Source organism: Megachile rotundata, chromosome 3 (assembly GCF_050947335.1).
Source record: "Megachile rotundata isolate GNS110a chromosome 3, iyMegRotu1, whole genome shotgun sequence".
Classification (NCBI taxonomy): domain Eukaryota; kingdom Metazoa; phylum Arthropoda; class Insecta; order Hymenoptera; family Megachilidae; genus Megachile; species Megachile rotundata.
In genome coordinates, this window is record NC_134985.1 from 8481811 (window position 1) to 8497845 (window position 16035).

Genomic DNA, 16035 nt, shown 5'->3' on the forward strand with positions numbered 1-16035 from the left:
CTTCTCGGTTCATTTAATAAATCTTTTTCACATTTACGGTTACGTTTTATCAAGCACCTAACCTACAAACAAAACACCGACAACAAAGTCGTATCGCATAGTTATAAAACGAGATGCCTCGAACTATTAAGTCATGGATATAAAATATCGAAAAATAATGTGTGTTACGTTGACTGAGCCAGTAAAGCAGGAAAGCGATATTTCTTCGTTGGGAAGAGGATATCAGAGCAAGGTATAAAAGATGTAGCGAACGGAAAAGGGTCTATAGCTGCATCTATCAATTTTATTGCACCATTATCGATAAGAACCCCTTATTCATTTGTGTCCAACGGAAACTTTAAGCCGTGTCACATGAAACGCGTGAAACGAACGATTACCGACACTGAAAGATACATTATCTGTCATCGACGAAGGATATATTGATCGCGTACCGCTGTTGACAGACAGTCTCACTGCGTAGTTAAAGGTTTTTATTTTGAATTTTATAGGTTTATCGTTGCATGGATACTGCATGGCACTCGTTTTCATCTTCGTTACAGGATAATGAGATGAAACGGTTAATCATTTGATGTGGAGCATTGGGAAATGGTTAGGTTAGATTAGGTTATTCAAATTCTGTTTTAGGTTATTTTTCTGTTCTATTTTCAAGAGTTGGCTCTTTAGAATGATTTTTAGATTATGAAGTTTCTTGTTTATAAATTTGCTGAAGTATAATCGGTTACTATGCGTAGTAATCCAACGCGTACTAATACAGCGTGTGGATATCCAACGCGTAGTAATCCAGCGCCTGCATATTTTACGCGTAGTAATCCAACGTGTGGTAATGTAACGCGTGGTAATCCAACGCGTGGATATCCAACGCGTAGTAATCCAGAGCGTGGATATTCAACGCGTAGTAATGCAACGTGTGGTAATGCAACGTGTGGTAATGCAACGCGTGGTAATGCAACGTGTGGTAATCCAACGCGTAGTAATCCAAAGCGTGGATATTCAACGCGTAATAATGCAACGTGTGGTAATCCAACGTGTGGTAATGCAACGCGTCGTAATTCAACGCGTGGTAATGCAACGTGTGGTAATCCAACGCGTAGTAATCCAGAGCGTGGATATTCAACGCGTAATAATGCAACGTGTGGTAATGCAACGCGTGGTAATCCAACGCGTAGTAATCCAAAGCGTGGATATTCAACGCGTAATAATGCAACGTGTGGTAATCCAACGTGTGGTAATGCAACGCGTGGTAATTCAACGCGTGGTAATCCAACGCGTAGTAATCCAGAGCGTGGATATTCAACGCGTAATAATGCAACGTGTGGTAATCCAACGTGTGGTAATGCAACGCGTCGTAATTCAACGCGTGGTAATGCAACGTGTGGTAATCCAACGCGTCGTAATCCAGCATGTGGATATCCAACGCGTAGTAATATTTGAAGGTAATTAATTATTCCAGGAACGTATAACTTTCTCTTCTTCGTGTAACTTTTGTAAAGCAGCATTTGTGCTCTTACCAGTTTTTGCTTTCTTTTGATACTTTGTGTATTTTTCATCAAGCTTTATTCTTCGGCCATCGGGATTATCGATAAACTATAACCCCTACCGCTTACAAGTTTTTAGAGCAATAAGCTTCATTAATCCTTAAACGACCGATCATAAAACTTCGGCGACAGTCGATAGGGGGTCAATTTCTACCCGTTCTTTGTTATACCAACTTCAAAATGAATTTCTTGGTAGAGCAATTTTCACGAGAGGTTTCAGTTTTTTATAAATTTTAATAATGTTAACTTTATAAAATTTTTAAATTTTAGCTTTTTAATATTTTAACCCTTTGCGCTCAAGGGGTGAATCTCAGTCACCATTTTACTTAATACAATAATTTGAAATAAGCATTTTTTAACTGATTCTATAATATGACACGTGTGATGTATAAATATAGAGAAACAAACAATAGTGGAAATTATTAGTAGAAATAATAACCTCAAGAGAATTCATTTAATTTTTTAATTAAATTTTAAAGTTGCTGTTTGCAAACAGTTCGAGCGCAAAGGGTTAATATTCCAGATTTCTAAATTTCTAAATTTCTGAATATTTCTTTTCACTTTGAAACGTATGGTATCACAAGTACAAATGCAGAAATATTGTGGAGTGAAGTATATTTATGTCTGGTTTGATGTAGAATGTGTATATAGTTTGGCAACCACTGTGAAATTGTGTGTATGACTGCAAGTGTGAATGATGATTATTGAAAGGAACGGTGTGAAATGTTGTGCGAAAGTGGTTGCTAGCGTCTTGAAAAAGTAATGTTAGTCTGTCAGTTTAGAAACGGAAGTTGAACGGTCTTGACATAATAAAACGCCGCGAAATACAAATTATAAGATTCTACGTTTCACGATTTTACTACGTTTAATAGTTTAATACGTTAATTTGTTCTTATTGTGAGTTTAATTGTTATGTTCTCCTAATAAAAGGATAGTTATTAAAACTCTATTCCTACAATATATTTCATATTCGAATCTTGAATATTGATTCACGTACAGTCAAATACTATCCAGCTTATCGTTGTACGCATGAGTTCGCCAGCATCGCAAACAATAATCCAAGAAAATGGGCGTTATTCCGTAAAGAAAGTTAACCGTGAATCCCCGTTTCTGGTTTGACAAAAGGAGGTTGTTTCCTTTGTGAGAACATCCTGCGACAGAATCTTCTTAAAGGAAGGCCACTGACCTGTCCATTGTGCCACCCGTGTCGCCTTCATATAAAATATTTGGACAGAACTTCCGGTCCACGATATACCGTTGCCAGAACGATCTTCTGTCTTTGTTGCTCAATTTCGATCTCGATTTCTCGAGATGCTTTCGTGTTCTTCTTCATCCAGGCTCTTGTATCTTCTTTTCTTAAAGTTTCTCGGGATCGAGGAAAGTTTCTCTCGATAGTTGTGAATCGACATGAAACTAGCTCGATTTCGAAGTTGAAGCTGTGGAACGAGCGGGAGTGTGGATGGGTACATGTGTCTTGTAACGTGACTTCACATAAATTGTAAAATCATGTATGAAAATAAGTTTTCAATTTTTTATTTTTAAATTTAGAAGGTTTGTATTTATGATATTTGATGAATTTGATGAATTTGATGAATTTGATGAATTTGATGAATTTGATGAATTTGATGAATTTGATGAATTTGATGAATTTGATGAATTTGATGAATTTGATGAATTTGATGAATTTGATGAATTTGATGAATTTTATGAATTTTATGAATTTTATGAATTTTATGAATTTTATGAATTTTATGAATTTTATGAATTTTATGAATTTTATGAATTTTATGAATTTTATGAATTTTATGAATTTTATGAATTTTATGAATTTTATGAATTTTATGAATTTTATGAATTTTATGAATTTTATGAATTTTATTACATTTGTGATTTTTATAACGTGTGTGACATGTATGACATTTGTGACATTTATGATATCTGTGACATTTCTAACATTTATAAATTCATGACATTTATGGCGTTTGTAAGATTCATGACATTTGTGATATTTGTGGTATTTGTGACATGCATATCATTCATGACATTAATGACATTTATGCTATATGTGACATTAATGACACTTGTGATATTTGTGGCATTAATGACACTTGTAATATTTGTAACATTACTGACATTTGTGATATTTGTAACTTTAATGACATTACTTAGTGATATTTGTATTATTTGTGACATTTATAAATTTTGTGCATTTGCAACGTTCATGACATTTATCATTTTTGTGACATCTATTACAAAAGAAATGCAGAAACTTCACGTGTAACCATTATAGCAAATGTACAAATTTACAACATCAAACTTCCTCTATTACTTAAATAATAATAGTCTACATAATTTATCCTTATCACTAAGTCTGTCTCTCCTTATCACCAAATCTCTTTCATTTCCAAAATTAGTCATTTTGCAGTAATCCAATAAAAGAGACAAGTATTCGAGTATTCCAATCTAAAAAGTGGGATATACGTTTCAAACGATATTCGACTATTTTCGCGAGTTATACTATACACTCCGTGCGACGTGCTTCGGAAACGTAGATCCCTGGACGTCCCCGATAACAAAAGTTCGTGTTATTGCCCACCATATCGACGCGTCCAAGATTATGCAGTTTCATCGAGAAGAATTTGGAATAGCGTTGGCTCGCTTGCCAAGAATCGAACAGTAGAAATGTCATGAAAATTGAGAACGATCCGAAGTGTCGTAAAGACATTTCTGAAGTTGTAAAAAGTTTTATCAAACCTTGGTTTCATCGGTTTTGCGTGAAGCGGTTGGTTCTCCCATTTAATCAGATTTAAGCGAATTGCGGGCTCCGATTTCATCAGATTTCGTTTTTGACGATAGCATTTTCGAAGTTAATCAAATTTAGCACAGGTTTTTATTATCCAATCATGGAACTTTGCAATTATTTTTTCTTTGAATGCGTTCATGATAAAGTCGAAGGAAAATATTGAGCTCTGGATGTCTCACTGTAGGTCCTTGAACTGGAGGGTAGCTGACGTGATCCTGAATAAGATTTCCCTTTGCAAAAATGGGGTGTGAAGCTTCGTTTTTGAATTATTAAGGGAAACCGCGGACCAATCAGAGCGCGAGGATTACGCATGCGCAGACGCGAGAACGGCAGCTTCAGATAACGCGTGGTAATCCAACGCGTAGTAATGCAACGTGTGGTAATGCAACGCGTGGTAATCCTACGCGTAGTAATCTAATGCGTAGTAATCCAACGCGTACTAATACAGCGTGTGGATATCCAACGCGTAGTAATCTAGCGCGTGCATATTCTACGCGTGGTAGTCCAACGCGTAGTAATGCAACGCGTGGTAATGCAACGCGTGGTAATCCTACGCGTAGTAATCTAATGCGTGGTAATCCAACGCGTACTAATACAGCGTGTGGATATCCAACGCGTAGTAATCTAGCGCGTACATATTCTACGCGTAGTAATGCAACGTGTGGTAATGCAACGCGTGGTAATCCTACGCGTAATAATCTAATGCGTAGTAATCCAACGCGTACTAATACAGCGTGTGGATATCCAACGCGTAGTAATCTAGCGCGTGCATATTCTACGCGTGGTAGTCCAACGCGTAGTAATGCAACGCGTGGTAATGCAACGCGTGGTAATCCTACGCGTAGTAATCTAATGCGTGGTAATCCAACGCGTACTAATACAGCGTGTGGATATCCAACGCGTAGTAATCTAGCGCGTACATATTCTACGCGTAGTAATGCAACGTGTGGTAATGCAACGCGTGGTAATCCTACGCGTAATAATCTAATGCGTAGTAATCCAACGCGTACTAATACAGCGTGTGGATATCCAACGCGTAGTAATCTAGCGCGTGCATATTCTACGCGTGGTAGTCCAACGCGTAGTAATGCAACGCGTGGTAATGCAACGCGTGGTAATTCTACGCGTAGTAATCTAATGCGTGGTAATCCAACGCGTACTAATACAGCGTGTGGATATCCAACGCGTAGTAATCTAGCGCGTACATATTCTACGCGTAGTAATACAACGTGTGGTAATGCAACGCGTGGTAATGCAACGCGTGGTAATCCTACGCGTAATAATCTAATGCGTAGTAATCCAACGCGTACTAATATAGCGTGTGGATATCCGACGCGTACTAATCTAGCGCGTGCATATTCTACGCGTAGTAATCCAACGCGTAATAATGCAACGCGTGGAAATTCAAAGCGTAGGAATCTTATGCGTGGTAATCTAACGTGTCGTAATCCAGCATGTGGATTTCCAACGCGTAGTAATCCAACACGTGGATATTCGACGTGTAGTAGTCCAACGCGTAATGATCCTCGTTCTCTGATTGGTCCGCGTTTTTCCTTAATAATTCAAAAACGAAGCTTCAAACCCCATTTTTGCAAAGGGAAATTTTATTCAGAATCACGTCAGCTACTCCCCATTTTAGGGACCTCTAGTTGTGAGACATCGTGTATATCTAAAAGCCACCCTATTGCTTTATATTATCACGAATATGTATTTTTATTTGAAGGAAATGTAGGTTACGTAACAGTTAATATATTGAAGTCAAAACAAGTCATATAGGCGATATATAGGTTTGAGAGCTAGGGGATATCGTAAGTTAGAAGATCGGGGACATAGGATACCACGTAATCCCTGGCGATGTTCCCACGGTCTTCAAGATTCCTTGTGCACGCGAGCATTTCTGTGTACACTCGAGTGCAGCATAGGCTTCTTTTAGATGACGGTGCATCTCTAAATCTGACAAATTTTTAATTCATCAAATTTTCTTTTTTTTTGAAATTTCTAAACTTTCGAAACTTCGAATTCTTACATTTTCAAATATGAAAATTGTCAAACTTTACTGTTCTTGTATTTCTAAATTCCCAAATCACGATATTGTAAAACCTATGGTAAACCTAGACCAAACAATCCTGGATGCAAAAGTCTTTGAATTGAAATTTTGCTCTTCAATTCTAAGTTCGAACTCGAAATCGAAACTTTAATAGAATAGATTCGAAAATTCTTAGGTCCTCTTTGTAGATTTTCACATTTCGAAATTATAGAATCTCGAAAAGTCCTTAAAATAAACGTCCCTAGTAGTAGACTTCTTCTATTCTTTGGTTGCCAGATATTTTTTCGTGAAGAAGCCAGATTTGCTTTCGACTGTACCCTTCGCTGACACACTACCATTTCAAGGTGTTCGGGACTTGTCAGAGAATACAGGGTGCGTCAGCGATCCTTAAAAAGGATCTCGAAGGACGCCCGTACCTGATCTCCACCTTCATAAAACGGCGATTTTAATTTTATTCCTGCGATACCGAATTCCTCGATTTTTACGACACTTTTCGCAATATGTTTTTGCACGACACAACAGTTACCTTCGACTATACAGTCAATTTCAATTACAATCAAATATTTAATCAATCGATGTTAGATAAAATTTCATCGATGCGACAGAGTTATTTGACGAGTTGCTGCTGACGGTAAAAATTATTTTATATCGAATGAGGTCGATTAGATATCGATATTGTTTGCAAACTGATTGAAAATTTCAATGTTGCAAGAGACTTTTTCTTTCGCGTTTATCTTATCCCTTTAAACTTGGATCTAAAGATATCTTAATACCAGTATGTTTTATTTATTTTTATTCGTTTTATTAAATAGAAATATCTTTCTATTTTTTGTACATTGATCTGGCGATTAGTTTCTGTTTTTCTTTCATTTTTAAATGTATTTTATTAAAAATTATTTATTTTAAATAAGTATGAAGGTTGTAAGTGTGAAAGTTTACGTTCTTGAAACATAAAATTTGTCCTACTAATTTATTCTACTAATTTGTTAATTTGTTATACTTATTCTTGTCCATTTTCATGAACTATCATGGCAAAATACAAGAAAAAATATATAGAAATATAATTTAAAAATAAATATATATTTACTCAAATTTTAAACGTTAACATACACATAATTTCCATCTTTCTCATAATTTATATTATAATATTTTTTTTACCTTGTAAACAGCGCTTCCATTTTTTTATTCAGAGTTGCACGTCGCATCAACCCCACTGGTCGCTTTCATATTTTGTTTTATTCATAAAAGCGAAATTCCACTCACTGCTTGACAATGAGTTATGCTTTATTTTTCTTGTCCTCTGTTCGTATTTCCGTATACTCCATGTTTATGCACATCACGTTTCCGATATTTTCAAAGTGTACTTGAAAATGTCTTATTTCATACATTTTATATGGTTTTCATATTTCAGACCTTGCAGATAAAAATTTGTAAAAGAACTTGTAAACTTGTTGTTAAAAAAAAAACAACTTAATCCTAGTATTAACAATAAAACTATTAAACAAGTCAAATAACCATCTTACTTCTTATTTTTTCTTGAAATAATCCTTTCAAGATCAAGAATTAATATTAATTTATGTTTTATCGTTTGTCTATTTTTTAACTTCATTAATTTCAAAGTAAGTGTACATTGCAGGCCAATATTCAGTGCTAACTCTAATAAAAAATACCATATGTACATCCAGTATAATTATTTTAATAACTATTGTTAATATAAATTTACACGCACAATTAGATCAATAACTAGTGTTAAATAAGTTAATCAATAAATGTTAGTGCATCGTAACATTCAAATTAATGCTGAACCTCCTTAACCCCGGATGTACATTTCATAACTAATCTAAACTGAAACTAAATTCTACGAATAAATATTGTACAACACGTAAAGTAGCTTATATCTTGATGAGATTGTGACAAAAAATCTTAATAATTGTCATAATTTAAAATAAATCTAAAATCCATCTTGGGTTCCGTAAATCCAGCGTTAAGGTCTAGAGTGCAAGATAAGTTGATAAGTTTAATATCAGGTGTAGATGCAATCTGGTTCACACGGTCAGCTCAAAAAGGTAGAGATTACATTTGGAAGATGATGCACCCTGCGTATATGGAGCAGGTGCACCTCTACCTGCCGTAGGCGGTCCTACTTTTTCATTTCTCTTCGCTTTGCTACCTCCGTTGGTCTGCCATCATTTTATCTCTCCTCTCTGTTCGTGTTCTCCTCCTGCTTCTCTCGTGAATACTTCGCCGATGTTTGCTGCGAATTAGTGGCGCATATAAATAGAACGTTTACACGCAATGTCGTGAAGTCTCGTGATTATTATGCATAAATGTCGCTTCAGGTAATGCGGACGGGATATGCCTTATCTGCTATGCGGGGATAGTTGAATTTCTGGATTCTGAAATTGATACCAAGTATTGACCTCTTCTTTTTCTTTGGATATCATTTTTATGGTAAAATGGGCGTGTTGTAATGTTCGATTATGTTGGTCGCTGGGGACCTTATCTGGGCAGGTAGGTGTTTGCGAGCATTGCTACAGGATTATACGAAAGTGGCTGCCTAAGTTATATTCAAAGAAATATTAATTTTGTTTACTAAGAGATAGGTACTTTTGCAAGGTTATCATTTTATAACATAAACCTGTACTTAAAAGTAAATTGAATAGTTTGCAAGTATTGTTGAGACTTACACGGCTATGTAAAAGTGGCTACCTAAGTTATGTTCAAAGAAATTCCATATTTTATTAACTGAGTGTATAATTACTTTCATTGCAATGTTATTATCTTTTAACATAAATGTGTATTTAAAAGTAAATTAAATAGTTTGCAAGTATTGTTGAGACTTACACGGCTATGTAAAAGTGGCTACCTAAGTTATGTTCAAAGAAATTCCATATTTTATTAACTGGGAGTATAGTTACTTTCATTGCAATGTTATTATCTTTTAACATAAATGTGTATTTAAAAGTAAATTAAATAGTTTGCAAGTATTGTTGAGACTTACAGGGCTATGCAAAAGTGGCTACCTAAGTTATGTTCAAAGAAATTCCATATTTTATTAACTGAGTGTATAATTACTTTCATTGCAATGTTATTATCTTTTAACATAAATGTGTATTTAAAAGTAAATTAAATAGTTTGCAAGTATTGTTGAGACTTACAGGGCTATGCAAAAATGGCTACCTAAGTTATGTTCAAAGAAATTCCATATTTTGTTAACTGATAGAATATGTACTATTATTGCAATGTTATTATTTCTTAATATAAATTATATTGTATTTAATACAAGTATTTGACGTTTCGTTACCACTAAAGTCTTACTAAATATTAGCAAATATAATGTCTGAGGAATTTGAAAATATTAAACTTTCCAACCAAGATGCAGAAGTACCAACTTACAAATTTACATACATAAATATTCACAAACTTTGTCGTTGTCTAAAGTACATTTTTAATTTTTTTCTTAATATCCATTTATCTAAAAATGTTTACTTCTTAAATGCTTAAATATCCAACAATCCAAATATTCAAATTTCCAACCTGAAAAAAATAAAAAATATATTACAGTAAATAGCTGTAACTTTTTTAATACTCATATATCATATACCTTTTAGTAATTTCGCATTCTATTAGTAACTTTAAATTGAACTGTCTTAGCATTGAATTTATTTTTGATTCTGAACCAACGGCTCATCCCTCTTGTGGACCATGTTAGGATAAAATAAATTATGGACGCTTCGTATGCGTATATAACTCATATCTCTATCTTAGCCACGGGTAGTCCTTTCTGTTGTTCTTGGGTCGATGATCCTGACTCTGAAAAACCGATCCAATTTTTTTCCCAGCTTGACACATTTAAGTTGTGTGATTCAACAAATATCCTCCGGATGCAGATTTTTCTCACATGCCATGTTCTTTGGTAGTATACGGTCATGCTAATAAAAGCAGTCTCAGATAAGGGGCACCTGAAAATATTGTTTGATTAAGATTATTGTGTAACTTGTGGACTTACATAATTTTTCATTTTTGAGTATTGAATGAGTAGATAATAATACATGTACTCAAATAATATTTTTTTTAATTTAATTCAATGTAATTTAATCTAAAATTTACTTTAATTCAAATTTAGTTTAATTTTAATTCTCATTTAATTTAATTTGTAATTTACTTTAATCAAAATTTAGTTTAAATTTAATTTTAATTTGCTTTAATTTAATTTAGGAGGAAATCTTGATAATTTTTAATTGATAAATTTTGAAATTTACATTTAAGCTGCGTATGAAGTTAAATATGAAATTTGCTGATTTACAAATTTGGAAATTATAATATTTAAAAATTGGGGAATTTTGGAACCTGAACATTCCATTAAATTTGTAAATTGAAATTTGCTGTTCAAAAATTTGAAAATGATAAAATTTAAAAATTGTTAATTTAATAACATAAAAATTTGCAATTTTATGATTTTAACATTTGGAATTTAGAAATTAAAAAGTTTGAGAATCTGTGAATTTAATAAAAGCTTGACATGTTAACAATATCAGTTAATTTTCATCAGCGTAATAAAAAGCAGATAGGAACTTCCCACAGAGTTGTATGGCTCGAGATCTTTCCGATAGTGACAGATCAAAATATTCGATCGACTAATTGATCTTGAGAGAGGGGACTTTCAATAACACCGCATTTTCGATGGCAAGATAAATCGTCGAGTGTAATCGCGATTGCCCGCAGCTTTCCATGTGCTTCAAAGGACACTCTCGACCATGAACTTTGAAACGAGTTAAAACCAGTTTATCGGCCGAAGGATGAAAACGATCAGAAAGTTCACCTTCCCAAAAAAGCCACGGGGCGAGGCACATATGGACGGCTTGGTTCAGCTTTAACGAGAGCAGCCTCTTTGTAGCCTCAAACAGTTGAATTCTTTTTGCTTCCTTTTTTCTTTTCCTTTCTGCGAACGATTACCTGGTTCCACGTTGTGGCCCTATCTCGGAGACATTTCAATTTCTCGTCCCTTTAAGTTGTCCCGCGATTCGATACGCTGCGCTGTCCAAGCAGGTCAGGCAACTAGCCAACAGTTTCTTTTGCCTTTTTTATCCACTTGCTAGAGCATCAGACCGAAAATGTTACGCGAAAATTTCTCTCTTTTCCCGTGCTTCTACTCCGCACTTTTCTCTGCTTTTTAAATTGTAGGAATGGGTTTGAACCGAATTTTTCAATTCTCGAAACTCGAATCATAAACTTCAAAAAATTTTGATACGAAACTTGAAGCAGTATTTTGTTTTGCAGATCTTGTTTTAAGAATCAACACATCGATTTGACATAAAGTGTTAAATTATCTAACCTTAGTGTTAAATTAGTATATTGACAGTATATATATTGATTAGTATATTGTGTCAATATGTACTTTTCAATTAACAATATCGTGTTAATATTCGCTTCTTCAACCAGACATATCGGCCATAGTCTACGATTTCGACTGTCGTATCACGTGGTTATCCGAATAGCACCGAAGGGCAACGAAGTTTGCCGACTTGTCATTACTCGTTCGTTTACCGCGAATCTTATTACAAGAAAGTGTCGATATAAACTAAACATTTAAAATTACAAGTAAATACATTTCGAATTACGTCGTGTTTGGTCTCATTTTAATCAGGAAAATGTCTCAAGTATGATGGTAAGTCCCATAATAACAAAAATCGATAATAAAAAGTTTTATTCTTGCATTAGAATTGTGACATATTACTGTTTGTTTACGCTCGTCTCTTCGGACGTTTCCGCTTACGTTCGGCGTTCGGACGTTTCTATCGTCGATGAAATATTCTTGAAGCATCTTTCAAACGATTCTTTATTAAATAACTTTATACAGTTTATAATTTACGTTTCGAGTGTTTCAAATCACAAAAAAGTTTCGAAATCTCAAAGCTCAAATTAGTTTTGTTTCACAGTAAACGTGTATTTAAAAGAATTTAGCGAATCGAACGAGGAATTAGCTTGCGTATATTTGTTCGTATCGAAGATGAAAAATATTGAAACGGTTTTGAATTTTACGAACTCTGACATATGGAGAGACTATTTTGAATTGATGAACGGTCGTTTGCGATCATATGTGCAAGCGTCATAAAAATGTTTCAACTCACTCGAAATACTGTTGGTGAAGTCAATATGCCAGTTGATTTATTTGGTGCCTCAACAATATTGCACAGTTGTCTTTATTCACTTCTGGCAGTACAGTTTGTACTAAAAATTGATTCATACCAGTGACGAATAGTATATTTCTATATTTTTAAATTTGCGAATTTGGAAATTTTTTAATTTGAACATTTCAGTTTTATATATTAGAACCTTCATAATTTTCAATTTCAATATATAAAACTGTTTTACAAATTGACCTAAATTTTTGCAAAGGAGTTTCAAATTTGCTTTCGGTTTCTTTTTTAATATGTGCAGAGTATAGTCAGCGTTAAAGCTGTTACAATAAATTTGATACTGTTGCGGGATACGCATATCGACGATAAGATTAGATAATCGGAAAAGAAACATTTATTTAGCCTCGAATCGATACTACGAAAGGTTTATAAATTCGATACGAACAACGATCACGAGTATGGTCGATATCGCCATGACATGGAACCGTCTTGATATAACGTATATTTTTAATAAGAGTAAGCAAATTTCTTTCAACGATAAGCGATTCGAAGTACCATTATCATTATTCTTATCTCCACACCTTTTTAATCAACGTATGAAGATTATCGCAAGCAGAAAATCTATTATCCCGTTTTATCAAATGAACAAAAGATTTTATAATAATTTTTAGTAAGTTAGTTGAAATATTTGCTACCATGATATTCATGACTTAAAAATTTAAGAGACAAAGGTGCTAGTTTGAAACTTTAAAGACATAAAAATTTGGATATTTTAATGTAGGAGTTTAGGAATTTCATAATTTAATAGTTTAATCATTTGAAATGGAAGTATAAAAAATTTGTAAATTTCGAGATTTGGAAGAAAATAATTTTGGCAGTTTAAAAATTTGATGGTTGAAGAATTGATCATTTGGTAATTGGAAAATTAGGAAATTGGAAAATTGGAAAACTTGGAATATGGAAAATTTGGGAATTGGAAAATTTGAAAACTACAAAATTTGGAAATTGGAAAATTTGAAAACTACAAAATTTGGAAATTGGAAAATTTGGAAAATGAGAAATTGGAAAATTGCAAAACTTGGAAAATGAAAATTTGGAAATTGAAAAATGTGATAATTGGGAAATTTGGAAATTGGAAAATTTGAAATTGGAAAGTTTGAAAATTGAAAAATTGGGAACTTGGACAATTGGAAAATTGGGAAATTGATATCATTCTTGAACTGGAGTGTACACAAACTTTTCCTTTAAACACTGACAACAGACGTTAATTATGTCAACAGAACTTTAATGAGAATGGCTGGGAGTTTTGTAATAATATTTTAAGCGTTACAAGTACTTCACAAAAGTTTTCATTGCTATTACTGTATTTAGCTCAACTAGCGACCCATATTACTACCTTCTCTTCGCTACTGTCGCAAATATCTGCATTATTTAATTATTTAATTTTCGCTAGTTTTAGTAGTCTACTGAGTACTTGCTGAAATAATTAATAAACTGATTTTTTTTCAGGTACGTGGAAAAGCTTTAAATACACATGAAACTAAAAGTGAGACACCGACTAACGACATATGCAGTCATTGCAAGGTATTTCAATAAAAAAATAATATATCTTGGTATTTTTATTTTTATAACACCATGTTTGCAATATAGTATACAGTATTTATTAATATATATAAAATAAAATATATAAATTAATATATTAAATATACAAAATATATAACATAAAATAAATATATACTAAAATACATAATATTTAAAATAAAGAAAAATATAAAATATAATATTAATTGTAATACAAAAATCGAATTTAACAAACGAATGTTCTGATTTCAAATTCATTAGAGCTTCTAGAATCAGTCAGAAATTATTAGTCAGAAAAAGGTTGAAGAAATGCAGTTTTCCAGCATTTCCTGAGTCATGTTTCACAGTCATGGTCCAAGAGGGGTCAATCGTAGCATTTTCACAGGCAGCCTCTGAAACTATTTAACCCCGTGGTCCGCGTTTAGCCCCTCGTATCCTTTCGTTTTATTTTTCTTTCGTTACCTCTGTATGCCATGTTCTCGTTCTTTTGATGTTTACCTCCGTCCCGGTCTCGCGAGCGTCACCCCTTTTCGGCGCGCGTGCACAGCGTAAAGAACAAACAGACAGACACAGGGGGAGACGAGAGGACGATAATGCGGGGTATCCACAAAAGTTATCCGCACGTGGAAAAGCCGAGTCGAGGGAAAAACGATGCTACCCTGAAGAAGTTGTGCGACGCACACGTCCGTGATAAACTGGCTTCCTCGACGGTCCTCGGTGACTCGAAAGCGTAACAAAAGGGTACACAGAAATAGAAAGAGTGTTAAGTCTTAGAATACAATACCTATAGGCATAGACCGCGATTCAAGTTTATATCGATATAATAATATATAGTTTTTAATTTCTACGTACATTTTTCACCAAATAATAAGTGAAAGATCGAAAGGTTATTTTGAAACTTTAGTATAATCTGTACCGCTTTTTTCAACTGTAGAAATTCCAACCATAGAAGACTGTCGTATCACGTGATTCTCCGAATAGCGCCGAACGAAAACGAAATTATCCGAAGTGTCATTGCTCGTTCGTTTACCGCGAATATTACATTAAATCTTGATCCAGCTGAATACTAAGAATTACAAGTAAAAATGTTCCGAATTACATCACGTGTGGTGTTATTTTAATCAGGAAAATGCCACAACTATTTTGGTAAAAGTTTCATTTCAAAAAAATTGGAAAGAAATAGTTTTATTGTTGCATTAAGATTGTTTCACCGATGTGTTGATCTGCGTTCGTTCGATTGGACGTTTACGTTCGGCGTTCGGACGTCTTCGTTTACATTCGGCGTTTCTATCGTTCGTTGTCCTTTTTAACCGACTTCGAAAAAGGAGGAGGTTACTCAATTCGATCAGTATATTTTTTTTTTTTTTTTTTTTTTTTTTTTATTATTTTTATTTTCTATGTGTGCCCGCCTATTACGCCTAGCTGGATGCACCGATCGGAACGAAACCTTTTGCATCTGGTAGGTTCTGACTCCCCATTGGTACCATTATCAAAAAATTTTTCATTTTTCAATTGCAAAGTGTTGTTATTGCAAAAAAACCGGCAACTTTTGAAATAAACTTTTCTCGATTTTAGTGCGCTTTTAATATCTTATCACGGACATGATTCTGAACAATTTTGTTCATATAAAAATTTCGCGGAAAGCTTTAGTTTTCGAGATATTAGCGAAAAATTGTTGAAAAGTTTTGAAATCAACTTTGGACGATTTTAATGTCCTTTTAATATGTTATCAGGGGCACGATTCTGAACAACTTTTTCCTTATCCGCAATTAAGGGGAAGCTTTAGTTTCCGAGTTATTAGCGAAAAACTATTGTTACTAATACAGTATTCACTCCGTAAATGTTACTTTTGCCGGTCTCGATTGTACATTTACGGTAGAGGTCCTACATTCTTTGTGGTGTGCCGAACGTAGAAAGAGACAGCCATGC

General features: G+C 33.9%; 1 protein-coding gene across 6 annotated transcripts in view; it reads left to right on the forward strand.

Annotated features, from left to right (window-relative positions):
* p130CAS (Serine_rich_CAS and FAT-like_CAS_C domain-containing protein p130CAS) overlaps positions 1-16035 on the forward strand; it is a 162369-nt gene that overhangs the window by 22873 nt on the left and 123461 nt on the right. For 2 of the 6 annotated variants that reach the window (XM_076530122.1, XM_076530123.1), the window contains exons 1-2: positions 11929-12053; positions 14035-14109. The exons of 2 other annotated variants lie outside the window; for them this stretch is intronic. In XM_076530122.1, the coding sequence (XP_076386237.1) occupies positions 14060-14109 (50 nt within the window). In that variant the 5' untranslated portion in view covers positions 11929-12053; positions 14035-14059. Of the gene's footprint in view, positions 1-11928; positions 12054-14034; positions 14110-16035 lie in introns of those variants that run through there. 2 more of the 6 variants (XM_012288249.2, XM_012288250.2) reach the window with 1 other exon arrangement.